Genomic DNA, 27,580 nt, shown 5'->3' on the forward strand with positions numbered 1-27,580 from the left:
TAGGCATTTAGAATTTATTATAGTGATTGAGGGTGTAGGTTGCAGCCATGTTGGTCTCAGGACATAGGTAGACAAGGTTCTTTGGGTGAATATGATATCTTTTGTTAGATCAACTATAAAATTGTTTTCCAACTATATAAGCAAGCTTTTGGATTTAAAAACCCTTCGTCAGGCTGAGGAAGTCTCTGCAGTTGGTGTGTGCTCTTCCTGGATGGAATAAATAGTAAAGAAGCCAGAGGCTGGGCTGGTATGCATGCAAGATCAGCAGTCAGTGAAGATGTAAACTGAGGAGTCAGTGGGTGAGAGACAGGCTGGGTGGGATGAAGGTAGGAATTAAATAGTAGAGAGGTACCAGGGGAGTTGGATGTCAGGCAGGTTATAATGTGTCATAAATCCAATGTCTATACTGAGTCCATGATTTTTTGTATCCAGGAGGCTGACGAAGTGAAGTTCATAGGCTCCTCTCTGAAGTGAAGTGTTTTGTAAGTTCCCTTTGAGGTAAGTGGTTCCTTTGGAGAGAGAGAGAGTGGTTTTCCTGTGAGAAATGTGCCCCCACAGGTAATTGGGTATTCTTGTCTTTAATAGATTTCCAGTGTGCATTCATTCTGGTGCGCCAAATGCCCTGATGGAAAATATGTAGGAGAGACTAAACAACAACTGTGCACCAGAATGAATGTGCACCAGATATCCATCAACTCTTCTATCTTTTTAAACTCCTTCTGGGAAATAGCAAGGTAGGCAATTGGTAATCAGAAAATTAAAATAAAGTGCCATTATGTATGTGTGGGGGTTATGGGGAACGGTAACCAGGGTCAAACACTGATAACACTGTTCTTTTTGAGTAGCACCCTACTCCATGAATAGGTTCACTAGTTTCACAGTTAATTTTTCCAAGGCTGAATAACAAAAAGTATCTTAGAAATGCAGGCAGAAAACAAATCTGGTCACTTGCCAGAGACTGGTGCATTTCAAGAAAAGCAAGGAGGTTCTACGGATGCATTCAGAAAAAAATAACGTATTTGGCTCCCGTTACAAGCAGGCAGTGCTGGGCATTTGTTTATAATTTGCAGTAATTCAGTTATTATATGTAGTCAGTTCAGAAACCCATTTTCTGCCTTCTCTACACTTCGGACCAAGTTTCTAGTCAGCTTCAAAACTCATGTCAGCTTATTTCATTAGCAAACCTTCTTTGCACTCACCGACGCAGAGGCTAGGGATACAGACCGATTTGGACATGCTCTCAAGGTGGGCCAACCAAAACCTAATGGCCTTCAATGTTTATAAGTGTAAGGTGCTACACCTTGGTAGGAAGAGCCCTCAACATGTTTACAGGCTTGGCCGTGCTACGCTTGCTAGTACCACGACCAAAAGGGACATGGGGGTCTTGACTGACCACAAGATGAATATGAGCCACCAAAGCGATGCTGTGGCTGGCAAAGCAAACCAAACTCTGGTGTGCATCTACTGATGCATCTCAAGCAAAACCCCAGGGTAGTCATCCTCCTGCTTTACTCAGCCCTGGTTAGACCACAGCTGGAGTACTGTGTCCAGTATTGGGCGCCCCACTTTAGGAAGAAGCAGCTTAAGAGATTCCAGAGGAGAGCCACTGGATCCAAGGCCTGGAGGGAAGGCTGTATGAGGAAAGGCTGAGGGACTTGGGACTCTTCACTCTGGAGAAGAGAAAGCTCAGGGAGGACTTGGTGGCAGCCTACAATTACATAAGAGGGGTGCATCAGGACCTAGGAGAACAGCTGTTTACCAGAGCTCCATCAGAGATAACAAAGTCTAACGGCCATAAACTCTAGGAAAGCCGATCTAGACTAGACATAAGAAAAAAATTCTTTACAGTGTGAGTGTCCAGGGTCTGGAACAAACTCCCCCCAGAGGTGGTGCAAGCACCTATTCTGGACTCTCCTAAAACAGGTGGATATATTTCTTGCTGGGGTCACTTGACTTCCTGCTTATGGCAGGGGGGCTAGACTCGATCTCATGAGGTCCCTTCCAGCCCCTAATGTCTATGAAATCACACAGGCCCCAATCCTGGAAGCACTTAAGCACATGAGTAACTGAGAATGTGCATTAACCTTTGCGGGCACTTCTTTGTCAGATCAGGCTCATAATATGGCATGCAGTTCCAACATTTCTCCCAGTACAGATACTTCATGAGGATTTGGTTCGGCATCATAATAAAACTATACAGCTAGAGGTACTGGCTGAAAATGTTGGGGACTTTTAATATAAGTGTCATAAAATAATCATGAATGGCTCTTGCTCAGGCTATAGCTTAATCATCTTTTTGTTTGCTTAACACATTGTTCTCTTCTGTTGTGATAAAATGCATCAGATGATAGCAAAATATCCTCAGCTGCCAGAAAAACAGTCCGCTACTACAAAGAAAAAGGAAACAAAAGAGCAGTTATTAGTCCAAAGACTGTCATCCTGGAAATATCTATGCATGCACATTTAAATATATGAGGAACTTTCATTGACTTCAACAGGATTACTCATAGAAACTAAGCTAAACATATACACACATTAGCGAATTCTGAACCTTGTTCAGAAAAAGGTTAACACAGACCCTGTCTTTGTTCTCTTAATTATTCTCTAAATTTATAGTTTGGTACCACAACTAATTTTTCAGTATTAGTTATCGTTAAATATATAGAAATGGATGTGCTCTGCGTTTTATGCACTCTCCCCTCACGTAGAATTTAATATTTTCTGTCTGAAATGGAAAATGATCCGATTGAAATGGAAGATGATCTTACCAGGCATTTAGGACTTCTTCCTGCTCATATTCAACAACTGAAACACTCCCAGTAACTAAATGGTACAGGATCAAGCTCTTGTTAAGCTTATAACATTTTCAGAAACTATCTTCAGTAGAAAGGAGTGGAGCCAGAACTGGATAATTACCTGAACACTGAAGCATTTTCCATTCCTGTTGAAGCTGGTGCCTTAATAGTTTTATCTCACGTACATTTTCTTGAGAAGCAGATGCATAGACTCCAAAGTCATGTGCAGAAACTTTGTTTAAGGCTTTAGCCACACTTTGCACCAGTTTTATCTCTGTGTCCTATTTAAAAAGAGTGTTGTAGTGAAGCAGGCTGACTCATTTAAAACAAGCTCTTGCAAAAAAGTTGGCAAGAATAAGCAACTTAATTTTCGGATGAAATTTCCTTTTTTTTTTCTTTTTTTTAAGTGCTAGCAATGAAGGAGTTCTTTCAGAAGCAGATAAGAAGCAAATTTATACCGAATTTCTGGAAGACTAATTTGTCCCAAATCTAAACTGTATATCAATTACACTCTTATGAGCAAAAAGCACTATCCCTGAAGACAGAAAAAGAAGTGGGAGGCAAAACAGGTCTTGTTCGCATCACAGATCACTGTATTTTCAATCAGGGACGGTGATTTATCTTGCTTTGCTCAGTAAAGGCATTTTAAGCATTTGTTGGAATCTTTGAACAGTCTAAAGTCACTTAAAGCACATTCATTTAAACCACTGTCCCTGGACATTATGATATACAATGAACAGCAAACCAAATTACTTTCAGTCTTCAGGAATGTACTCTTTAATCTTATGTTATTAAAAAGGGCAAGGAAGATTTTTAGTTCTTCTAAAAAGCTAAGCTCACTGCTTGCTAAACACCAATATAAATCTTTTTGTGTCAGTCATTCCTTAGAAGCTTAGACATTTGTCTAGGTTCTTTTTTAATCTCCCTAGGCCTAACCCTCAGATGATCAATAATTTTCCCCAACGGCATACTCCTAATTAGTGTGTACAAAAGTTTTAGTATCTGTATAGCAATGTACAGGTTATATTAGTTTAGATAATTTCCATAACATATTAGAGTAAGTTTAAAGAAAGTCCCCCAAAAGTGAGTGAGCTGTAGAATAAGGTATAGAATCATACGGTTGGAAGGGACTTTAGGAGGTCATCTAGTCCAACCCCCTGCCCCACTCGAAGGAGGACCATCCCCAACTAGATTATTCCAGCCAGGGCTTTGTCAAGCCAGGCTTTAAAAACCTCCAAGGATGGAGATTCCACAACCTCTCTGGGTAACCCATTCCAGAGCTTCACCACCCTCCTATGAGAAAGTTTTTCCTAATATCTAACCTAAACTTTCCTTGCTGCCACTTGATACCATTGCTCCTTGTTCTGTTATCTGTCACCACTGAGAACAGTCTAGCTCCATCCTATTTGGAACCATCCTTCAGGTAAGTTAAAGGCTGCTATTAAATCCCTCCCTTAGTCTTCTCTTCTCCAAACTAAATAAGCCCAGGTCGCTCAGCCTCTCCTCAGAAGTTATGTGCTCCAGCTCCCACACCATTACCATAATTAAGGATTCCAGATGTGGCCTCACCAGTGCAGAATAGAGGGGAATAATTACTTCCCTCAATCTGCTGGCAATGCTCCTGCCAATGCAACCCAGTATGCTGTTAGCCTTGGTAATGAGCACACTGTTGACCCATATCCAGCTTACTGTCCACTGTAACCCCCAGGTCCTTTTCTGCAGAGCTAGTGCTTAGCCAGTTGGTCTTAAGCCTATAGCGGTGCAGGGGATTCTTCTATCCTAAGTGCAAGACTTTGCACTTGTCATTGTTGATCCTCATAAGATTTTTTTTGGCCCAATCCTCCAATTTGTCTAGGTCACTCTGAAATGGTATGCTGAAATCTATTTAATTGATACCTTGATGAATGATATGTGCTTAATTGGACAATTGCCAGAAAACAGATTCCATTCAATGCATTTAAGTAATAAATACATGAGGAGAGAGAGATATAGGCTGAAGTTAGTCAGAAGGCAGAGTAGAGATGTACCTTACAGCCCAAATCAGAGATGTGTACATTTTAATGAGCCACATCTCACTTCATCAAATGACAAAGTAAGCTATAGCTCATGAAAGCTTATGCATCTGAATCTGTTACTCTACAAGGTGCCCCTCTACCCTGCCTGCAGCCTAACAAATAAAAGTTACATTTGCCCAATTAAATAAACACGTGGAAGACTGTAAATGGATTCATTGTAATTTATATGCAATTTCACTCTTTTCCAGTCTTCCTTTTGTTCACTGCATCCTTTCTGCTATATAGTATTGTTTGTAAACAATGCATGGCCCCTGTGGCTGGGGGTGGGGCATGATGGCACTGGTAGTGGCAGGAGCATGGCGGTGGTAAGCAAGGAGCTCCTGCAGACACTGCTGCTGGCAGATGGGCTGGTGAGTGCTGACCAGTGACTGCTAACTGCCTGCAGATGCTGCAGCGAGTTGGTGGGGGGGGCGGTGAGCAGCAACCACCTGCAGGCACCACAAAGAGTCAGTGGTACCTTTTTGTAGTGGGTGCACCACCATGCTCAGGGGGTGCATGTGCACCTGCATGCACTCCCTACACATTGCCAATAGTACTGTTCCTACTTGTATTTCAAATAGCATCAAATTATCTTAAGTATGTGAATGAGAGTTATGATACAAAACACTGTGGCAGATGAGCATTATTAACTCAGTTTTGCAAAGCAGTTGTCAGTGATGGAAAGGATAAGGCTCAAGTACCACATTCAGAAAAAGGACTTGGGCAGAATTTGGATACCTAAGTCCAAAAGTGCAATCCAGAGAACCATTTCGAGCTGTTGCATAATCACTGACACTCAGTTTTGATTTTGAAGGTCCCTAGAAATTTACAACTGGGCCTCTGAACAGGCCCAGAAATGCTACAGACTTGACAAGGCTGAGCATCTTAGAGCCTAAATCCCATCAGAATCCAAACATTCTTCCATCTAAGTCTCCAGAGGAGACTCGTACAGTATAGTACGAGTTCTCTACCCGCTCATAACATACATCAATAGGACTGGACTCCCCACTATAGTTCTCTCATGTAGAGTTGCAGCTGACATTTTCTTTTAAAAACAGAAGAATAGGCTAGTGACAAATACTTAAACAGGATATTAGAGACCAAAATTCAGTTCCCTCCTCTACTTGAGGGAATGTAAGCCCACAACCCTATCTCCCTGAAGAATGCCCTAGCAGCTAGACCATACACTATTCTAGGTGGGGGCTCTCTCCCCTTCCTTTTGTAGCTGTGCCACTGCACAGGAAAAAGATCCAGATAGGCTGAGCCAGAGGAAAAGAGCCTCTACTTGGTGGGGGGATGGGGGGGGTGGAGGAGAAAGGAAGAATCCAAGGGTCAAAACTCCCAATGCTATTTTCAGAAATTGTTAGTCCCCACCCAGAACAACCTGGTGGTGGTGATGGTGCTGATGTTGGGCCGTCCTCCTTGGAAGCTATAAAACGTAAGTTTGAATTCTCTCAGGCAAATACTGAATTGAATTTGGGTCTCATTCTGTGGGTGAGTTAGGTAACTATATAACAACCAGGGAGGTGTTGCCACTGCCATCAATATTTAACCAATAAATAAATAAATAAACAAATAGAGAGACAGAAAGCACACTGTTGCCATCTTTAAAAGAAACAGTGTAGGCACCTGTCTTCAGGACAAAATTCTGTGAATTGTGACTAGATGGAGAATCTAAACCCCAGAGAGAGAAAGAATTTCAGATATGCTTCTTTTGCAGTATTTCCTATGGCTAGCCTGGACAGCAACCCTGTTCTGGATCCTGCTCTGAAGTGCACAACTTTCCTCACCATTTTACAGAATTCTAAATTCTATTCTGGGAGTCAGATACCTAAAATGAGGTACTGAAATGGCATTTTCTTGGCACTTAATTCTTTATTGAACCAAACCCAAGTAATGTCCAAGGACACAGACACTTTTACCTTTACATTGGCTTCTTTTTATGTAGTTTGTTTACATTAACATTTTAATGATTTATTACTATAAAATCAGCTAACTAAATAAAATTTAATACCCCCAGCAGAGTGTATTTTGGTGAGACTCTGATAACTAGGATGCTCAGAGTCTGCTCCTGCTCCCACTGAAGTGAACAGTGCTTAAGTAGGGTCTTTCTTTATCAATTAAACGGATTGCAAGATAAATCAAGATTAGTGTCAATTCTTACCTGAATCACTGCAAGAATTCGAGACTCTGCTAATCCTTTCAGAAGACTGGTAAGCAGAGAAATCCCATTTATACCAAGGCTCCTGTTTGGTCCAACAACTATTACAATTAAGTCAGGTTGATAGCTGTAAGCTACGGGAAGAATGAATCCAAGTGCAGCAGAAAAGAAGTTGTTTCTTTCAGTATCCTTCAACAAAAATGAAGAACAGTTTAACATAAGCTTGAAACTAATCCTTGCGAATATTCAACAATCTGAGATTTGTTTTTTCAAATAAAGTAGTAAGACTTCCGACTTCTCATGAAAACAGGATACTTACAGATTCCCATATAGCGTTCCTATTTTTCATATGAATCTTTATTTCTATCAATTAGGTAGCAGAATTACTCCACTTTACTTTTTACTTTACAATTCTGCCATCTCCAGAATTACTATAAGAAGTGACTGTAACTTTTTTCAAGTTGACAGAACTTTGGTTCTTAAGATGCACTGTTAGCAAAGAGAGAAACTGTACGGCAAGATTTTCAAAGGCACTTGCCATTGAAAATTTTCCCCAATAGTGTTCTAAAGTAACCCTTATTTAAACTAATACCATTGGACAATGTAAACTGTATGAAACAGCAAATAGATTATTTTCTTAACTCATTTAAAAATGAAGAGAGTATTTTATCATATATGGTCTTCAGAAATTTAAATTTACCTCTTTCCAGTTCAGAGAAATAAAGTACTTGGAGCCAGCCTTCTCAGATGGTTTCTGACAAATATTTACCAGAAGATTTTTTCTGTAAATAAAAAAAGTACATTATACTACTTCATCACAATTTCTAATGACATTTTTAAATAGATTTAATAAAATTAAAGGAAGTATTTAATAAAAATATTTTTGAAATGGCTACAATTACTACCAACTGATTTCCCAGTTTAATCTCAACAGCATGAAGCTAATTATATTATGAAACACTATAATAAAAATATCAATACCAATTAAAACTAAAATCTCAGTGAAGCTGTTTTTGTGCTGTATTAAAAATGTTTTAAAAAGTAGTCATGCCACTTTTATAAGAAAAGGAAACTGAGAAAAGGAAAGTCTGTAGGAGCTGGCCTTCAATAAAGAATTATACATTCAACTATTATTTTTTGCTTGTGCAATTAGTTAGTGCATTTTATAACATGCACCAGGGAAGTAATCAAATGAACAACAACAACAAAAAATCTCAATAGCAAAATTAATATAATAATTTTATTTACCTTTAGAGGACATTATAAAGTCTCCCTGAGCATCATAAGAATAGTTCTGCCCCACTTTAAGATGATTACCTCATTAACTGATGTTTGTCATGCTCTGATTGATTATTTACTGCCAGTTTCAACAAGTCTACATGCTCTCAGAAACACGTATAAAGCCTTTGGTTTTAAATAGCCTGAAATAACAAAAAGCCTTACCCATCTTCCACGCTGAGCTCAGTATCCATTTCCCCAACAAATATGCAGAGCACTCTACAGAACACAAACAAAAATCCATAGTATGTCTGTGTACTTACATAACCTGCAACTTTTAAAAAAATATGCAGTTGTCCCTCAGATTGAGTAATCTGAAAATATGGCATTCCTCTGAATTTTGCCCATTAGCAATATGTAAAAAGGTTACGGAAACTCCCTATTAAAAAAAACCAAAAACCAAATAATCAAAACCTTGGAGACAGGGCAATCAAAATCTGGAAGCAGAAGAAAACATTATAGAGCTGTCACTTAACAAATTGAGTTTTGCCTTGATAATCTGCTTTATGGTGACATTCACCATTCCCAGCCAGCCCCATGCTGCACAGGTAAGCACATGCAGCTTGGAGGTGGCTGAGGACTGTCCTGTTTTGGGCAGTCTCCAGCCAGCTCTGAGTTGTACATGCAGACTTCCCCAAGTAGCCTAGGGCTGGCCAGGAACTGTCCCAGATTGGGTGATCAAGGCACGGGGCTTGGAAAGACCTGCAGGGGTGTGGTAGGTCCCAGTCCTCTGCCCTGATCCACCAGTGGGGCAGCTAGCAGTGAGCTAATTACTAGCTGCCCCGCTGGTGGATTGGGGCAGGGGGCTGGGACCTGTCCCTCCCCTGCAGCTCTTTCCAACCCCCTTACTCCTGATCAGGGAGCTAGGGCCAGGAGCTCCCTGCTGCCAGGCAGAGGGACACTGACCCTGCCCCAGCAGCAGGCAGCCCCCTGGGGCCACGATACACCTGTCTTGTGGCCCAGTGCTCCCTTAGCACCCAAGGAGAGCCTGGAGCTCCCCCCAGTGGCAGCAGGGGCTCAGTGAAGGGCAGGGAACTGGGTGCAAATCTACTCTCTAATCCCCATATACGTAGATGCCTGCCCAAAAACCCTTACTCCAGGGTATTTTACAACAGAGTAAATGGGCATGTCCAGACAAGCGTACACAACCCTCTTGCTCCGTCTCATACCCCTTTGAGATGGCGCAAGAGGCATGTGCAGGAACAAAAGTGTTCCCTGTGGGGAACTAAAAATGTCCCCCAGGGGTCGAAAACAACCAAAGTTTAGAAAAGCGGGGCAGGGCATGGCCCCATCCCCTGAGCCCCCAATCACTCCCCTGCCCCACCTCTCCCCCTGCCAGCCCCCCTGATCATTTTCCAGTCTGACCCCTCCACCTGCCTGCCCCCCAGACTCCCCCAAACCCTGCCTTGCCTGGCGCCCTCCCCCCCAATCCCTGCCCCCTTAGTTTAAAAAAACAAAAAAAACCCCTGGCACTACTGGCAGTTCAGCTGCTGTCTGGCTTACTGGGGCCCTGCCTGCAGTGCAGGGCAGGGGGACAGCCCCAGCGGCCCTGGCTCAGGCCCCCCTACCGCCTGCTGTCCTGGGGGCTCTGCCAGGAGGCCCTGGAGCCCCCCCACCCCTGCTTCTGGGGAAAGTAGAGGCTTTTTCCCCTATTTTTTCTTTAAAAGTGATGGTGCCTGGGATTGGATTGGGGGGGACCCCCTGTGGGTGCAAGTGGGGGGTGAGATTGGGTGGGACAGCCATTGGGTTGCAACAGCTGGCAGGGGATGGGGCCAGGTGGGGCAGCAGATCAGAGGGCTGGGGTGGTAGCCCCCTGTTGGGGGGCCATAACCCCCTGTGGAAGGGCAGCAAAATACATATTCATTTATTCATGAAACGTATTTAGAGTTCACTTTATTATTATGATAACAGACTTGGCTTTAACACTGTAGATATCTCAATAAAACATCGTCCAACTGATCGTTGTGTCCGTCTCTCTCTCTCTCTCTCTCTTTATTGTGGTCTTTTGTTTTACTTGTGGAGGAACATGGATTAGGGGGTATCTTATAGAGTAACTTTGGGATTTTTTAAATCAGGGATTTTTCAGTTTTCTAATAGGGAACACCAGAATTCTTGCTAGGGAGGCCAATGGCAGGACCCTGCCTGCTCAGAGTTGGCACCTTGGACCCAGATGGCCGTGGCTGACCTCCTGGCTAAATGGGGCCAGGAGGACATGCTTTGACCGTTCAGAGCAGGCCACCACACCTGGAACACCTTCCAGGCGATAGCTGCCCAGATGGCCAGGCAGGAAGCACACATGGCAGTAGTGCCACACAGAGGCCAACTCTGCAGCCACAGCCTACTGGCAGCTGGCCCAGAGGGGCAGATGCCTCTACTGGCTGTGCAGTCCCCATCCAGATCTTGCTGGTGCACAGCAGGTCACAGCCAGCCAGCAGCCCCCACCCACCAGACTGCTGCAGTGGGTAGAGGGTGCAGGGAACTCTCAGAGCTGCTTAAGCAGTCCAGCTGGCACAAGGGGCAGTGTCCCCAGGTACCAACTGGCTGGGCCCCAGAAGCTCCTGAGAGCGGGCAGCCCCGAGCTACTTGCCAGGGTGGCTTTTTATACTGCTGGGGACAGCACAGGTGCTGGCCCTGGGCTCTAGTTCCCCCTGGCTGCAGATCCAGGAGGAGCCAGGCAGGGTTATTTTACCCCAAGTGGCACAATTTGCACCACAACGAAGTGCATGTCCAAGCACACATGACAAGGCAAAAAGCCCTGGCTCAAATTTGCACCACTTCTACTTGAGCTGCTACAAGTGCACATGCTTGCATGTGTGGATGTGCTCAATGTGGACTGGAGTAAATACATGTGTAGATACCCCCAGTGTTGCCAATATTCAGTACATCCAACCACAAGTAATGATGCACACTGAGGGGATGTTATTTGTTAAAAAGGCAAATGAGATGTTAGCAAAAAGGCAACCCATTGTGGTTTATGAATCTGTAAACAATTTTCAAAAATTTTATTACAAAGCATGAAATGCAAAGAATATTACTTACCGTTGTAACCCAAAATCTGTGCAGTGCTTTAATGCAACAGCAGCGCAAAGAGAACCCACGGCTGATTCTACAATTCCATTGCACACCTAAAAATAAAAGTTTTCTATAATTTTTAAAAGTTACAACAACTGCACCCATCTTTGTTTACACCCGTGTATAAATGCAAATAAAACTATAGCTGTGGAAAATCAATATTAGTTTTCTCCAGTTAAAGAGAAGCCAAAAGGTTTACTAATACACTGAGGACTAGCAATATATTATTTGGTTTGAGATCTAAGTAAAAACAAATATAACTATTGGAATGTGCACTAATTAGCACAGATATTAAGATTATATATTAATTTTAGAAAAACAAGCTAGGCTAAAATAGTCAAAACATATTGCCCACAATTGCGCATTTGGTACTTACTTTAACAAATGACTGTGCAGTAACTGCCAGTACTGTACAGTCCCAGCAACGCATGATTATTTTTAGATGCTACGCTGCCGTAGAGTCGGCATCATGATTTGTGCCTGCCAATGCTAAGTCACCACTGCAACAAGCTATGACAATGTAACTTTGTGTGTAGACGCACCGTGTCATTAGCCCTGTATGTGTCATTAGTGAAATGTACGTGTCTCATTCAGATTCATAAAACATGATCTAATCTTCTTGATCATTTTGACAGAACTTCCGATACTTTCCTGGATGCATCTACATGAGACGTTTGCTATAGAGCAGATTAATCAGCTCCACAGCAAACATCTCATGTCTACACATGCAACCCCATTAAGGCCACAGGAAACTGACTGACTCCACAACAGGGTAGTACTTACTGCAGAGGTTTTTCATAAGCAGTATGTGTAGATGCTTACCCAGCTGGCTAGGGCACAAGTTTGCTTCAATGCTGGAGCTGCCTGCTGGCTTGCCTTGCACTGAACACACTTGTGCCCCAGTCAGCCCTTATGTAGCACACTGAGCTGAGTCAGAGCAACCCCAGGCTTTCCTCTGGGGCCCCCTGACAGCCAAGGCTGCTCCAACCTGGCGCAACATGCTGTGGTTCTGGGCAGATGTTCAAATGGCATGCCCAGGAGCAATAAGCTCCAGTGCACTATGTGCTGGAGTTTATTGCTGCACGCTAATAGCATCTGTAGACATACCCACTATCAGTCTTTTCTACACCTGAGTTAGGCTTTTAGCTAGAACTAAAAACAGTCTTCAGGGCTGTGAAACTGAATAGAGACATTTATCAGGAATAGCTAAGACACAGCAAAATTGTTGAAGAAAGGATAGCCTGAATAACAGGACACCAAAATCATTAAAAAGGAGAGAGTGTAATTAACACTTGCATATAGATTAGCAGGAATCAAGGAGATAAGAAGCCATGAAGTTAACTGACTCTCTCAGCGCTGCTTGAACAAAAAAAAACCAAAACCAAAAAAAAAACAACCATACACTCTCCCTATCATGGCAGTTGTTTTTAAAGTTTGGGATAAACAGGAATCAAAAAAGAGTGGGAGGGGCTGAACAACTGCATTTCCCCTCGATTCACCCTGATCATAATCATCACTATCCCCATGACTTTGAACAAATCACTTTACTTTCTCGTCTCCCTATCTATTAAAGAGAGCTAATATTAATACTTACACAAGGTTTGAGGATTAATTGGTTAATGTATTTGTAATGCTCTAAAGTGATTTAAGCACTCAGCAGAAATATGGTCTTCTCTCCAACTGTTGGCAGAGCAAGCTTAGCCTACAATCTGGCACTCAATATGCTCTCTCATTAGATTGTCTATTTTTAGCATTTGCCATTTGATTATTGGTTTTTTTCACCAGTATTTAGCACCTGACTTTCTCTCCCAGTCTGTAATTATAGCAGACATTAAAAGAAGTAATGGATTTACTTTTGTTACTTGAGAATGCAGATCTGGTTTCGAATGCCAAAAAACAGGAAGCAGATGTGTTGAAGAAAAAGGGTCATTTTGACAGTCATTTTTCTGACAAATACTGCACTTTAGAAAGGTGATTTTTATCTAGGGGGAAAAAGGTGGCAACTCCACTGGGACAAAGCTTACACCCACGTATCCCTTCTTTGTTATTCATAAGTCTTCTTATCACAGCTAGGAGATATTTATGATATTTGAGTTTAAACATAGACCCATGCCGCCTTATTTCCTGATTCTGTAATAAAATGACTTTGCTGAATTGAAGCGCTTACATTAATATTCATGGCAATATTTCTGTGATGTTTTAAACAAAACAGAATTATGGCGTCACTGGAAGATTAAGCACGGAGGAAGTGACAAGTGTTGATTAAATCCTGGCCCAAGTATAAACAAAAAGAACTGCTAAGGGATAAATTGATATATGGCATACAGCTGAAAGTAAAAGGTAAAGTCACCACCCCAATGATAGGACCAAAAGACAAAACTCTACTCAGGTTTCCCTAGATGCACCAGGAGATGAATAAATTTGTGATACTTTCACAGGATATTGCATGGCCATGGCTCTAGCTTCTCCTCACTCTGCTTTTCACGAAACATCTAAAATGGATAATTTTCCGCACTTCTCTTGCTGGAATAATGGATTTGAGTAATGCTGATGTATAAGAGAATATTCTTACTCCCTCATTATTTGCCCAAAGACAATACAGAAAATGCCTTCTGTAACCTGCTATTACTCTAGTAAATAAGGAAACAAACAAAACAAAAAGAAAACCAGCCAAGGCAATTTGTATTACCTCCTTCCTAAGTATTTTATCTAGAACAGCCAACATATTCCCGAGAGGAATTAAAGCCTCGTTCTCTTTCACACCCTCTGAATAAAACCTGCTGTAAAATAAAATTACAAAATTAAAACTACTAAAGACTTAGTGACAAATCAAGGTTAAGAATATCCTCTGAACAGTAAAATTATATGAATAGGAATGCTAATTACTCGGTGTTAGTAATCCATTGTGTGTCTATTTCACAACAATCACCCTCAAAAAGCTAGAGCTGTCTTCCCCCTACATACTAGAACATAAGTAAAAGCTTCTGAATGTCTTTACAAAACAAAAAATGTATTTTAAAACCCCCACCTCTTTCACATCTAAAAGCTTCAGTTTTCAATTCAGATCCATCTCTTTTTTTATGGTCAAAAGTGTCCAAAGAGCCTGAATCTTAAGAAACCTTTATCAAAATTAGTATATCTGCACTACATGGTCTGGATTTGATAAAACAGCATTTTGTTAAAAATATTCCGAACAGCTTTACAAAGAGTTTTGAAGTGTCACATAAGCAGATTTCATTCTCATTTTTTATCTGGGAAGGTAAGACAGAGGTTAAAAGTAACATCAAGTCCAGGGAGGCAATAACAAAGCTAATAGTAGAAGACAAAAATCTGTGGTCAAATCACTATACAAAGCCTCTCCTCATAATTACTGACAGAAAAATAAAATCAGACAAACCTGATGAGGGCTTTACAGTTTTTTGTATCCATTTCCTTCTCCACTTGAACAGAAATTGGGAGCAAATTTTCAGCACCTGTAGATACAATTGCTGCTGATGTTTTAACAGGAGGCACTGGAGACAGAATTTTTTTCATGTGTGACTTCAAAAACCTCTCTGTTTTGATGGCTTCATCACTATAACTCTTCCCAACTGCTTGTTCTGCTGTAGGATGCACACTGGACTGCAGCAGCTCAGGCTCCACCACTGAGTGAGATTTGGTGCTGAGATCTTGTAACAGTCCTATATCTAGTGAAAGCAAAAAGCATTTTCATTTCACAAGTATCATAAAAATGCAAGCACCAAATATATTTACCATATTTCTACTTTATTGAATTTGTTAAATCAGAGTGGTGTTCATTTAGTTGTGGAAATATATTCAGGTGCTAATTTCAATTTGCCCAGGCAACAGATTTTCAGATGTGATATTTAGTTGGGTGCATCTACATGTGCAACGAATGTGATCTGATAAACTCCAACTCTGTTTGAGCTGGAGCCAGCTGCGCCAGGGGCAGTGTGTGCACATGCACCTGACACTGTAGCAGTTTGAACTCGAGCAGAGCAGCCCTGGGCTAGCAGAGCGGGGGGTTAACCCCGGGTTCCAGGTGGCAGCATTAGGCAGTGGAGGGGATGGCTGGGGCACCAGGGTGCTAAAGTGTGGGGCTAGGTGGCAGGCAGACCCTATACTTTACCACCCTTGTGCCTCAGCCAGCCCATGTTGCCATCTACATGTGCGTTTCAGTGAAGTTAAGTACTCCACTGTAGGATAGTACTATCCCTGACAGTACTGTCTTGCGGCAGAGTTAATTTATTTACTGCACCTTAATACTGGCATATGTGTAGGTGGTGATGCTTTACTGCAGAGCTAATTAGTCAACTCCACAATACAGCACACGTGTAGATGCACCCAGTGTTACTGTATTGTCTTCAACTGGTGGATGTCATAAATTATCCTAACACACAGTTTCAACCTTCACTTAATCTCAAAATGAATAAATACATGTTTCTAGCACTCTTACTTGAGTGACGAATACTGTTCTTTACTCTGACCCAATCCTATTAATATTTATTTTAACTGGGCTGAATTCACAACTTATGTACATAAAAGTTATATGTATAAATATATATATATTTTAATTCGGTACATAAAATGTATGCCCAAAACTGTAGTTTATAGTTGAATAACTTGAATAAGAGATTAAAATCCTATATATGATGCTTTTCCTTAATCTTAGTTAAAATGCTTACAACCCAAACAATTAGCAGTAGCAGATGACAGTCAAGTCAACAAAATAAGCAATACAGAATAAACAAACATTTTCAAGATAGATACCATTTAGTACAGTAAATTAGTGATAGGAAAAAACAGCTGTAGTTAGTAGGGTCTTTTCCTCAAGAAATACTGCTAATACTTGTAAGAAGGAAAAAAAAAATCAATGTAAGGCAGAAAGAAATGCACAGTATTCTTTAACACAGGACTTAATCCAGTCCTAAGATGCTACATTTGAAACCATGCCCTCAGAAAGGTGCTTCCCAAACAGCTGCTTTGAAAAACTGTGCAGATAGAGTAGGATGCTGAAATGAGGTTAATTCTTTGCACGCCTGGGGCCACCTAGCATCTTTACTTCCTATTACACATGCTAGCACCTGCAACACAGGATGTCAAAGCACTTTTGAAACAATAAGGGCCAGATTCTGATCTGGTATTAACAACCTTAATCAGAAGTCAATGTTGCTATGTCAAAATAAGACAACTAATTTGATGTTCTAGGGAAGTAGGTAAGTTTTCTGAATCTAGGGATGCTATCCTTCTAGTTTTCCAGCCTTTCAGGTGTGTATCCAGTTTAATCACTCACCCAAGAAGAAGAGAACAGTAATTACCTTCTTGTATCAAACACTTCCAGTAGGTTTTATGTGCAGCTCTCACATTTTGTATAGACTCAACAGCACTAAAAGAGAAATGATCAAAATCACCAGTTCAGATAAAAGTACAGGAATGGTTACTGGTCTGATGGGGGGTGGTGGGGGGGTGGAAAAGAAGGTTTATGTACATGTCCCCCAGGAGGCAGTGGGGGAGAGTCATGTGGATCAGCATGCCTGCACTGAAAAATGGTGGCAGGGGCACTTTAACTAAAGTTCACCAAACATGCTTTTGTTACTGTCTGCACATGCACCAGGAACTGTAGCAGTTTGAACTCATCAAACGAGCTTTTGTTAAAGTGCCCCCACCACCATTTTTTCAGTGCAGGGATGCTGTTACACATGATGTTGGAGTCTGCTGGAGTGCGGTAATTTCCACACTTGAGCAGACTCTGCTCCAACGCACTGTAATCACAGCACATAATTACAGAGCATCCTCAAGCACATGTATAGGAGCCCTAAGACACTGCTCAAGAAATCTTGACCAGAAAAACAAAGAGGAGGAAGGTCAGTGGGCCTGTTACTGGGACACTTTCAAGTGTCAATAAGAGGAAACAGTTTGAACACATCACTGTCAATTTGTTCAGTACCTTACAAGGAGAACCAAATGGAACCTTTTTAAGTCAAGGGAGCTCTCAATAAGCACAAAGGTCTGCTCAAGGAGATCCAAAGCAGAACTGGAGCCAAAAAAAATACTGGTATGTTCTTTGTTACTTCACTGGGTTGAAAGTAATACTGTATTTACTTGATGCCAAGACTAGTTCTTCCCCCCACCCCCATTTAACATGGGGGAAAAAGCCCCTTGTCTTTGAATTGACTACAAGGTGGTAGGGTTGCTGGCAGCAGCTGTGGCTCCGGCTCAGGATTAGAGTCGCAGCTGCTTGCCCCACCACCTGTGCACACAGCTCACCCACCACCTGTGCACCCCTGGCTTTCCTTCCTATAGCCTCAGGCCATCCTTCCCTTCATTTTCTGCCCCCACTGTAGCCTTCCACATCACCTGCCCTTTATCACCTTCCGCCCCTCCCCCCCCCAAAACTACCTTCCTCACCATCTGACCCCCTTCTACTATTTTCCTTATTGTAGTAGGGGGGAAGGGGGAAATTTAAGATGATCCTCCAATAATGAAGTTGTATACATGGAAAATTATGGACAAATTTATAATTTTTCCATGTACATAATTTAATTACTGAGGGAGTCATTTTGGATTTAGGTAAATATAGTATGTCTTTTTTCCATACTATTTATACTGTTTTGCAGAAGCAACTGGGGATCCTAGTCAGGAACCCACTGCCCTGACTCTTGCATAAATACTAAGTTAACAAAAAGAGATCTGCCCCCAAATGTTATAGTCTAAAGCTAGGACAAGATGCAGCAAGTGAACAAAACAACTAAATTGTTGTAAGGGGGAAAAGAAAAGATAAGGTAACAATAACATAAGCATGTTTTCATATACACAGCTCATCAACCACTGCTTGGTATTTTCTGGAATTGTCATTCTAAGTACTATGAATCTAACCTGAACTGAGGTAAGCATCAACAGGGAAGAGGTCTAAAGGACAGAGATAGTAAAAAACAAACAAACAAACAAACCAACCCCCAAAACTCTCTTCCCAAGTACATAAAATTTTAATTTGAAATAAACTCTAAAAGAAAAACAAAGACAGAAACGAGGTGATCTCTTTGGAGTGAGAATGATCAGAAACAAAAAAGTAAAACAGTCTAGCAGCATTTTAAGGCTTGGAGAAAAGCAAAGTATTTTAGGCACATATCTAACTTTAATAAGATTATTTATATGCCTAATAGGACAATTCCTGTACTTAAATTTTAAAACGTGTACACAAGCACCTTAGCTTAATCATCACTACTGTCATACTGTTTAATTATATTTGTTCATCAGGATTACATTAAATCAAACATTCTACTTTCTATGCATAAGTTTTAAAGGAGTTCTTTTTTCCCCCACCTATTTGAAGAGACAAAAGAACAGGAGTACTGTAAAACGCTTCTAAATTTGATTTTAATATCACCCTCAGATAGCTCAGATTCCATGTCTTTCCATCTTAGTAAGAACAGACAAAACATTACATGCAGAAAAACAGTTCTTTATCCATACCTTATGCATGGTACCATTTCTCCAGACAGTTGGGGTATAGGGTCTCCAAGCAGAGATTTTACAGTCATGAACACTGAATCAGATAATGACTTCAAATGGTACCCACCCTGAGAAAATGAAGCTATGCTTTGTATACTGCAAAAACAAATACTTACTAAATCTACATGAAAAAAAAAATTGAAATTTTATTACATTTGTAGGAAACATATTGGCTAAAAAGGTCTACATACGCCTTTTGAAATACATGTTACATATACAGACCTATCCATATGTCAAGTAAACGGACAGCAACACAAAAATAAATAGTAACGTAAAATTTCAAAAATCAACAATATTCAGCATGAAAATAATTAGTCATAGACAATGTATTAAAATTCCATCACTGTGCAACATGGTGCAGATATGACTGATTTTCAAAAATGTAACCCAGCCGAGTAAACATTGCAACTAAGGGCAAGATATTGTGCTACGGCACTAACCAGCAGAATATAGACCACACAGTTCAAAAAGATTTTGCCTGGCCTTTTTACTTCCTTAATCTTCAGATGTTCATATGGCTGGTGAGATGACTGGCATTAATTTGGGATTAATCTATATGGGGTATTTATCAGCATTGCAACAGCAGAATGACTGCTATAGTTAAATTGTTGCATCCCCCTGCATAGTTACTTTTCTTCAAAACAACAGAAGTATTTACATGAAAAAGATTACTGTCATTCAAAGTAAGAGCGATTACACAGGGAGATATACCAGCATAAAATTTAGTCATGTTTTTATATTGGCATTGTAACAACAGTAAATTTTCTTGTGCGGACAAGTCCTTAGATAGAATTCTAGTGCTAGGTTACAGAAGGTTCCCTGGGCTTTGTTATGGGCCACAGCACTGCCTGAGACTCTCTGCTCCTGGACAGACTCCCCATTCCCACATCTGTACATGACAAATCTCCTTCACTAGGTCATTTTGGTGGGAGATGTCTTTAGAAGGCAGCACTGTTATTTTCCACAGTGCCTGCAGGAGGGTAAGCCTCCCCCAGCACTACTTTACCTTGCTTTTTAAAATGTTTTTTAAATAAAAAAGCGAAATCAGTAAGGGCTCTATTACAGGACTAATACTTAAGCTAACATATTTAAAAATTCATCTGGGGCAAGAGCTTGCAACAACTTTTGTAATGCAAATAATTCATCAGTAACTCTTAATGGATTTGATATGGTCCAGACCAGTTGTCCAGCTGAGCACAAGCAACCTATGTGGAACCTATGTGCAATATTTAATCAACCTATGAAATCTTCATATACATTTCTGCTCCATCATAAATATATAGATCGCAAACTGTCAGTACGAGATTCATTATTTTAGCTTGTAAAAGCACTGTAAAATTTCTACCATTTTTGCATTAAGGGAAAGAACTTTTGCTGAGATTTTTTTTATTTCTAATTTCAGGCTAGGGTTGTGGGACTCCATAAAAAAAAAAAATCTGTCCTCTGTGGATTCAAAATGCATGTAAAAATGCCATGTGTTAAAACTTTACCTCTAGAACTGCACACAGTTTTCCTTTAGCTAACTGCATTAGGAAATGAGTTAGGTGGGCAAAGCACTCTGGTGTAGCAGTCATTTGACCCTAAAAAATTGAAAACGTTAGAAACAGATCAGAATTTATGTCAATAAAGTTAGTAACATCAAAACTGGGTATTGCAGTATTCAGCCTGTAATAATAGGCAATTCCAGTCAGACTTCAGAGGGAAGTTGAAGAAACCCCACAGTAGATAACACAGGAGAATCTGGCCTGTATGAGGGGCTTAATTTAATCTAGAAGTATTAAGGATTAGGATAAGGTCTGAAACATTTAGTTCTATATTTGTTTCTAGTACAATCTATCAACTGCTGGACAATTATGACACTTAAAATATGAGGTTTTAAAAATAAATGATGAATGAGAGCATGGAATCCCTGTATGAATCCTTACCTCAGGGTCCCCAATTCCTGAATCATACCCAGCTGAGACAAGGACCAGCTCTGGATCAAACTATAAACAAAAAAGAAATAATTCTCTCTCTCATCTTTATAGTTCTGGGACCCACCTATAGCTTTGTGGCTTATGGGCCCAAGCCTGCCACCCAGTTTACCTACACACACAACAACTTTTCCTAAGTAAAGACTGCAGGAATGGATTTTACTTTCTACCTGGAAAACTTACAGACCTATATACTAAATATTTAAAAAAACCCCAACCACTTGGTAGGTCAGGCCATTATTCATGCAGCAGAACAGTTCCCACAGAAATAATGTATCAACTGCATTAGAAATAAGTGCCACTTTTCTACACCCATATCTCTTTTACCACTTTAAAAGGCACTTAGGAAATTCAAGGGTTTAAAGCAGACACATTACCTCAAAAGCCAAAGGAAGTAACACATGGAAAAATGCAGCTAAATAGTCTGAATTTCCCATCCCAGTCTGCAAAAAGAATGAATGGTAAATTAATGCCTTTTTCTCCCCCGAGTAAACTACGTATTTTCTATGTTTTAACAGATTCTTACTAAAAGATAGGACAAATCATTAAATCCATCGCTGGAGTTTTAGATCAGGGGTTGGCAACCTGCATCACATGGACTCACTGGATCTGGCTTGCAGATGTGGGGTTTTGGCAGGGAGAGGGGTTTCATGGCAAGGATGTTTTCCATGAGATGGCAAGGAAAAGCGGCCGGGGGGGGGGAAATCAGTGGCAGGGGGAACTTCTCCTGTGACACAGTGGGAAAAAGAGGCAGTGGACCTGCCCCTTTGACCCAAGCTGGATCATTCTGGTCCACAGTCTGAAAAGGTTGCCAACTGCCACCTTAGACTGTAAGATCCTTTTCCAGTATTCCATTGCTATTCAGGAAAGTACTCATTCACCAACCTCAAGGGATGTTAAGCACGAGCTTAGGTTCTTTGCCGAGTAGGACTGGACTTAATTCAGTGCTTAAACCATAATTAAAGCAGAATCTAAGTAGGCAGCATACAGGTAGAAGAAGCAGGAAGTCTGAATCAATGACATGTCTTTATATCATCAGATTGGAAATCATATTTTCTCAGGAGACACCAAAAACAGTATACCAAGTGTCACCTCTGCCACATAATCAAGTCATCAGGTCAGTTCCAATAAAATGCATTGCCCTGAATTCATGCTAAAGCTACTAGATTCACCCTATTACACTATCAAGCAAGTTTTACCTTATTCCAAGGAACATTTATATTGAATCCTTCTCCTTTACCCCGACCAATAGCATCATAATCAGATTCTCTGAGCATTGGCCAGAATTGCTGATGTTCATAGCGATGCCAGGAAAAATAGAGAACACTGAAAGAAAGAATAAATCAACCTGACTTCAACAGAAATTGTCAAAGATGACACTTAGCTATTTTCACATCTGCCCTCTCTGACTCTTGGTACAGGTTTTAAATAGAATATTTAACCATACTTATTTCTGAACAATTTGAAATGCTATGCTATTGTCCTAGTGAAATTCAGCTAGGGCACTTGTACTCTAAGTTTCTAGCATGGATTATTTTATGGCCAAAGACAAAACATTTTCAGAAGATAGACCTTACAGCATCCAATTCAGTGTCTATCATTTTTAAGAAGCCACATATATTTTAGTGTTCAGTGAAAATTTGGATAATGGTACAGAGAAATCTTTCTATCAAAGATAGCCATAATATTGATATTGTGTCAGTTATTTTTCCAGCTTCTTGTTCCCTTTTGCTACCATATGCAGTTGTCATTATTTAATCAAACAAAAAATATTTAAAAATTCAACAAAAAAGAATTTTGTTACTCTACTGTATGGCTGAAGAATGACAGGCATTTTGTAAGAATTTCCATTTCCAAAATAAGAAGGGTTTTATCTTATAGAGAGGTGAACATTATTTAACAAACCTGGGATCCTCTTCAAATATATACTGAGTCCCTTGTCCGTGGTGTATATCCCAGTCTACGATTAGAATTCTGATTGAATCAATAACAGAAAATACCGAGTCAAAAAAAGCACAGCACCCCAATAACTACAAACAAACAGAAGAGATTGTTAGGCACAAAAGGCACCTCACTATCCATAGATTTTCAATGAGATTGAGGTATCTAATGCCATATATGCCTTTGAAAACCTGTGCCAGAGATAAATCTACACTAACCTCTGTAGACCATATTTTCTTTTTGCATATTCTGCGGCAATAGCAACGTTGTTGAAGATGCAGAACCCATTAGCTGCAGCTCTCTGGCTGTGATGACCTGGAGGCCTAAAACAGGTTCACAAAGTTACTATGAATGAAACACATTGAAAAGCAGATTGTTTCAAGCTCCTCCATTACCTTACTAATGCTATTCCATTGCATACTTTTCCTGACATCACAGAGTCCACCAGTTGCAAACTTGCTCCTACTGCTAGCTTGGCACAGTGATAAGTGTCCTGAGGAAGAAAAATCTCACAGTTAGTTAGTAACCCAAAATGCTGTTTAAACTAAACGTAAAACTGACATGTTTTGTACTAGCACAATGAATAATCCAAATTGGCTGTACTAAACTGAAGTTAGTAGAGCTGAATACACTTACTGAAAGTTGAATTTGACAATGTGATTAATGTGACTTTCATTTAAAATATTTGTGCTTACATTACAAGGATATTTGATCTGATAAATATCCTATACAGAACCTATAAATTATGGGATTAATTAAAAGAATAACAAGCCTTTCTTATGGTTTAATGGAATGATATGGTATATCTTTAAAAATAGAGATGCACTTTATCTTTAAAAATAAAGGCTTCTAATTAGCACAATGCTTCTATATGCATTAAATGCAGAAGTCTGTGATAAATTATTTGGCTGAGATTTGTAACTGCGTACAAATCAGAAAAGTTTACCAAGATTCCTACTGCAGGTTAAGCTCTGCCACTGTATACTTATTATTTGAAAATAAGAGACTTTTATTTAATGATCTTGCAACAGTGCACCATAAATGGTGCACAGGCAGACCCACTGCAGAGGAACTGCGTGTGCACCACAGGGAGGTGCTAGCAAAGCAGTACCAGTAAAATTTGAGTGTCAGCAATTTAAATTGCAACACTAAGTCCCTTTTGAAACAAACTTCAAAAATAAACAAGTTGGTACTCTTCCTTCTGCCTATGCAAATGAGCTTCGAATGCAGTAATACAAATGCTTATAATCTGAACAGGGGAAACAACCAGGTCCCCACCGGTAAACAGCTAGGGCTACACACCGGGTGAAAGTAAACAGCATCATAATTTTCAGAGACTCTTCGGAGTTCTTCTTCAGCCATTTTTTGTGTACTCTTTACAATTTGTAAGTATTCTGAACTAAAAAAGAGAGAAGGTGGATTAAATGGACTCAGGTGTAGCCTGAAGTGCCCCTGTTACTACAAAAGATCTGAAAACAGAAACACAGTAACCATAATGGGTACTTTTCCTGAACACAGTTTACATGTTTCAGGGGCAACAATCCCACGATCCAATGAAGAGGCATAACATTTAAGATGTTCTGGGGCTACACCAAGGCTTGCCAATCCTTTTTTCCATAAGCATGAAATATCAACACAATTACTCAGCTCTGGTACTACTATCAGCCCATTTCCTAAGGGATCTAGATATGAGCAAGAAGAGCAGTGCAAGAGACACTTTGTTTTTAAAACAAAACAAAAAAGCAGATGCCAAGAAGAGGTCAGGGACTCAGTGTGACTGAATCATTTTGTTCCCTCACACCCACTTTGTTTCATAGAGTGCGTCACTTCAATCAGGCCTGTACTGGGTGCATATCATTTCCATATCCATGCTAGCTTCTCAGTGCTGGCCGGGGCACTGAAAATCAGCATGCTGTTTTGTGGCCCTTTCCACATACTTCCTATCCAACTGCAAGAGAGTGGCAGCCCACTTAAACTTGTTCTCCACTCCAAACTATTCTTTAGGATGAGATGCAGCTTAACCCCTGCTTATGCCTCTGTGTGGTCACATGACAAACTGGATTCCCACTCCAGTTAAGAGATGCAATCAGTGATGGCAGCAGCCTTATAGGGATGATGCAAAATAATAGCATAAAATGAAAGGAATAACAGGAACTAAGGGGTTAGAGCCTAAAAGACAGTAAAAACAAACAAACAAACAAACAAAGGCAACTGTTTGTGTTAAAAATTTTACCTTTTTGCATATGGAATTATGGTGCTATTTATCAGTAAATCTCAAAAGCATTTTAAAAGGAATTAAGCATTATCATCTGTTTCACAGTTGGGGAAACTGGAGTATGAAGTGGGTACATAATTTATTCCAGGTTACAAAGCAAGCCATTGCCTGATCTGGGCAAAAGAAAACTTGCCTTTTGTTTCTTTTAAAAAAGCAATAAAAATAGATCTGTATATAACTCTGATGAGGAGCTGAGGTTATAGGGGCCTATTTTTCAATGAATTAAGATGAAGAGTGACAAAAGATATCAAACCTGTGAACCAACATGATTTCTTCTTCATTTCCTTCTCTGATTGGTACATGCATACATCTTTGCACAGGACCACAATGTTTAAGTTGCTCATAGGAGGATGTCAATCTTTCCGGCACTTCAATTTCACAGATAGGACTAAACACAGATAATAATATTATGCATATAATATAATATCATCAAGGCTTATTCACATTCTTCAGGTTATTTAGATTTGCCACTCTAAGTAAACAGGTTCATTTTTCTTGTATGGACATAGAAAATAAACCTTTGAAAACTTTCCAGAATTAGGTCTGGGGCTGCCATATATATTTTAGTTATAGCGAGGTTCAAGTAAAAGGGATTTTATATGGTTCTTTAAAGAAATAGGGAATAAAACCCACAAAGATAGCTGCAATTATACTAAAAGTAGGGATAGCTTCCTAACATAAACAGCAGCAGTTCTCAAATGTCAAACAAGATTAGTGATAACTAAACAGAAAGTCAAAGAAAAAAAATGGAGGTTACAATGTGATTTCTAGCTAAATCATAAACCTTTTCTAAGCCTCCCCATGACAAATCAATCCACAAAATGGAAAACTGGCCTATGCTTACAAGCTTATATTCAGCCACCCAACATTTGATGAATGAGTAGCTAACTATATCTAGGGGGAACAGCAATGGATCTTAATTAAAACACCGTTACCCTAGACTTGGATGAATAATGAGACAAAGGGGAGATGCGGACTATGGGAAACCTAGTTAGGCAGATATGCTACAGGGTTCAGACTCGCCCTTTAGCAACTCTGTGGGTACATAACTATTTTCAATACTTAGTGCTAAGCACGTTACTGGTGAGACAGCTCAAGTAGTTAAGAAAATAACAGTCTTAAGCATCTTCTTGGATTTAGGCCTTCAGCTAGCCCAGGTGTACATACTGCTATACTGGGAATAAAAATCATCTGTGTAAAGAAGAAGCGAGAAGTGTTTTTTGTTCATTAAGATTGCAACCAGAAGGCAATGAAGATTTTCTTCCTTCACTGGGGCTAAGTAAGGAAACACACTTTTATCGGGTACCTCTCTGTTCAGAAATGCTAGTATCAGTTTATGGACACAGACTTACTCCTCCCACAGTAGCCTATGACGGGTCATTTCACTGTCGTAAATCAGAGCAGTTCCTGAGGCCATGGCTGTAAGCAAAGCGAGAGGGAGAACCCAAGACGTGTTTGTGCATATTTCAGGCTGGAAACAAAAATTACAAAAATACACCACTGGCGGGGCAGGGGGATGAGGACACACACACAGAGCAGACACATTATTCAGTTTTTCATTTGTTCACCTGTCCAGCCCACAAACTTTGGACAAATCGATGCTGCCAAACAGACTGGATAAGGAACAGCCCAGCAGCAGGTTGCCAAGGCTAGGATCCCCTGCTCTGGGCGTCAAAATCAAGAAAGGGAGACCTTGAACCTGCCTCAGAGCAGGACACAGATGATCTCCCTGCTGGCCAACCACTCCCGTGCCCCCACCGCTGCCCGGAGGGAAAGGCCTGGCCTAGAAGCAGACACTGGTGTCCGCCCGGAGCTCAGCGCGACGCTGCTGCGTTAGCCGGGGCGCGCGTGGGCGGCGCCCAGCGTCTCCGCTGTGGCCCGACAGCAGCAGGCCACAGCCAGTCCCGCCGCGCTGCGTGCCCGCTCCTGAAGCGCCGCGACACAAGCGGCTTCCGAGGCCGCTGCCCCCGGCCCCGGCGGCGGGACGCGCCTCACCTCCGCGGCAGCCTGCCGCCGCCAGCTAGGCCCCGAGCGCCTCTCCCGGCTCATGTGACCGGGGCCAGGGCGTGCCTGTGCGACTACGTGCGGGGGAGCGGGGGGCGATAAAGTAGGTGCGGGGGGTGTGTGCGTGCGTGTGTGAAATTAGGTGCAGGATGTGTGTGCGTGCGCGTGTATGTATGTGTGTGACACTAGATGGAGGACGTGAGTGTGAGAGAGAGAGAGACTAGGTGCAGGACTTGTGTGAGAGACAATGCAGGGTGTGTGTGTGTGAGAGAGAAAGAGACTAAATGCGGCACGTGTATGTGTGTGTGAGAGAGAAAGAGACCAGATGCAGGGCATACGCGTGCCTGCGAGTTGCATGCAAAGAAGTCTTATCCCATGCATCCACCCTGTCCACCGTGATTTACCCCACACTGAGGAAATACCACCCCAGAGCAAGCTGCGAGCAAACCATGGAGGGAGAAAGAGAAGGCGCTGGCTGAGCCTCCTTCTCTGCTGCTCTTGCACAGCTCCAAGCA

At 41.1% G+C, this 27,580-nt stretch overlaps 1 protein-coding gene across 3 annotated transcripts; it reads right to left on the reverse strand.

Moving 5' to 3' along the window:
* HDAC10 (histone deacetylase 10) lies at positions 1–27,238 on the reverse strand. 3 transcript variants are annotated; one of them, XM_090042137.1, is made up of 21 exons: positions 27,057–27,238; positions 26,414–26,532; positions 25,315–25,449; positions 24,089–24,185; positions 23,182–23,279; positions 23,005–23,109; positions 22,751–22,819; positions 22,045–22,171; positions 21,223–21,288; positions 20,798–20,857; positions 20,363–20,452; positions 18,834–18,940; positions 16,679–16,746; positions 14,758–15,046; positions 14,050–14,140; positions 11,328–11,413; positions 8,454–8,507; positions 7,711–7,792; positions 7,014–7,199; positions 2,917–3,076; positions 1–2,387 (listed from the first exon to the last, which is right to left on the reverse strand). In XM_090042137.1, the coding sequence occupies exons 1-21, from the start codon at positions 27,108–27,110 to the stop codon at positions 2,362–2,364; spliced, it is 2,169 nt and encodes a 722-aa protein (XP_089898263.1). In that variant the 5' UTR covers positions 27,111–27,238; the 3' UTR covers positions 1–2,361. The 3 variants fall into 3 exon arrangements, with proteins under 3 accessions (XP_089898263.1, XP_089898264.1, XP_089898265.1); XM_090042138.1 differs by having other exon boundaries at positions 26,414–26,480; positions 27,057–27,204; XM_090042139.1 differs by lacking the exon at positions 27,057–27,238 and adding an exon at positions 26,630–27,019 and having other exon boundaries at positions 26,414–26,480.
* Between the last annotated feature and the right edge of the window lie 342 nt (positions 27,239–27,580).

This window comes from Crocodylus siamensis, chromosome 4 (assembly GCF_052110815.1).
Source record: "Crocodylus siamensis isolate JL-2025a chromosome 4, ASM5211081v1, whole genome shotgun sequence".
Lineage (NCBI taxonomy): Eukaryota > Metazoa > Chordata > Crocodylia > Crocodylidae > Crocodylus > Crocodylus siamensis.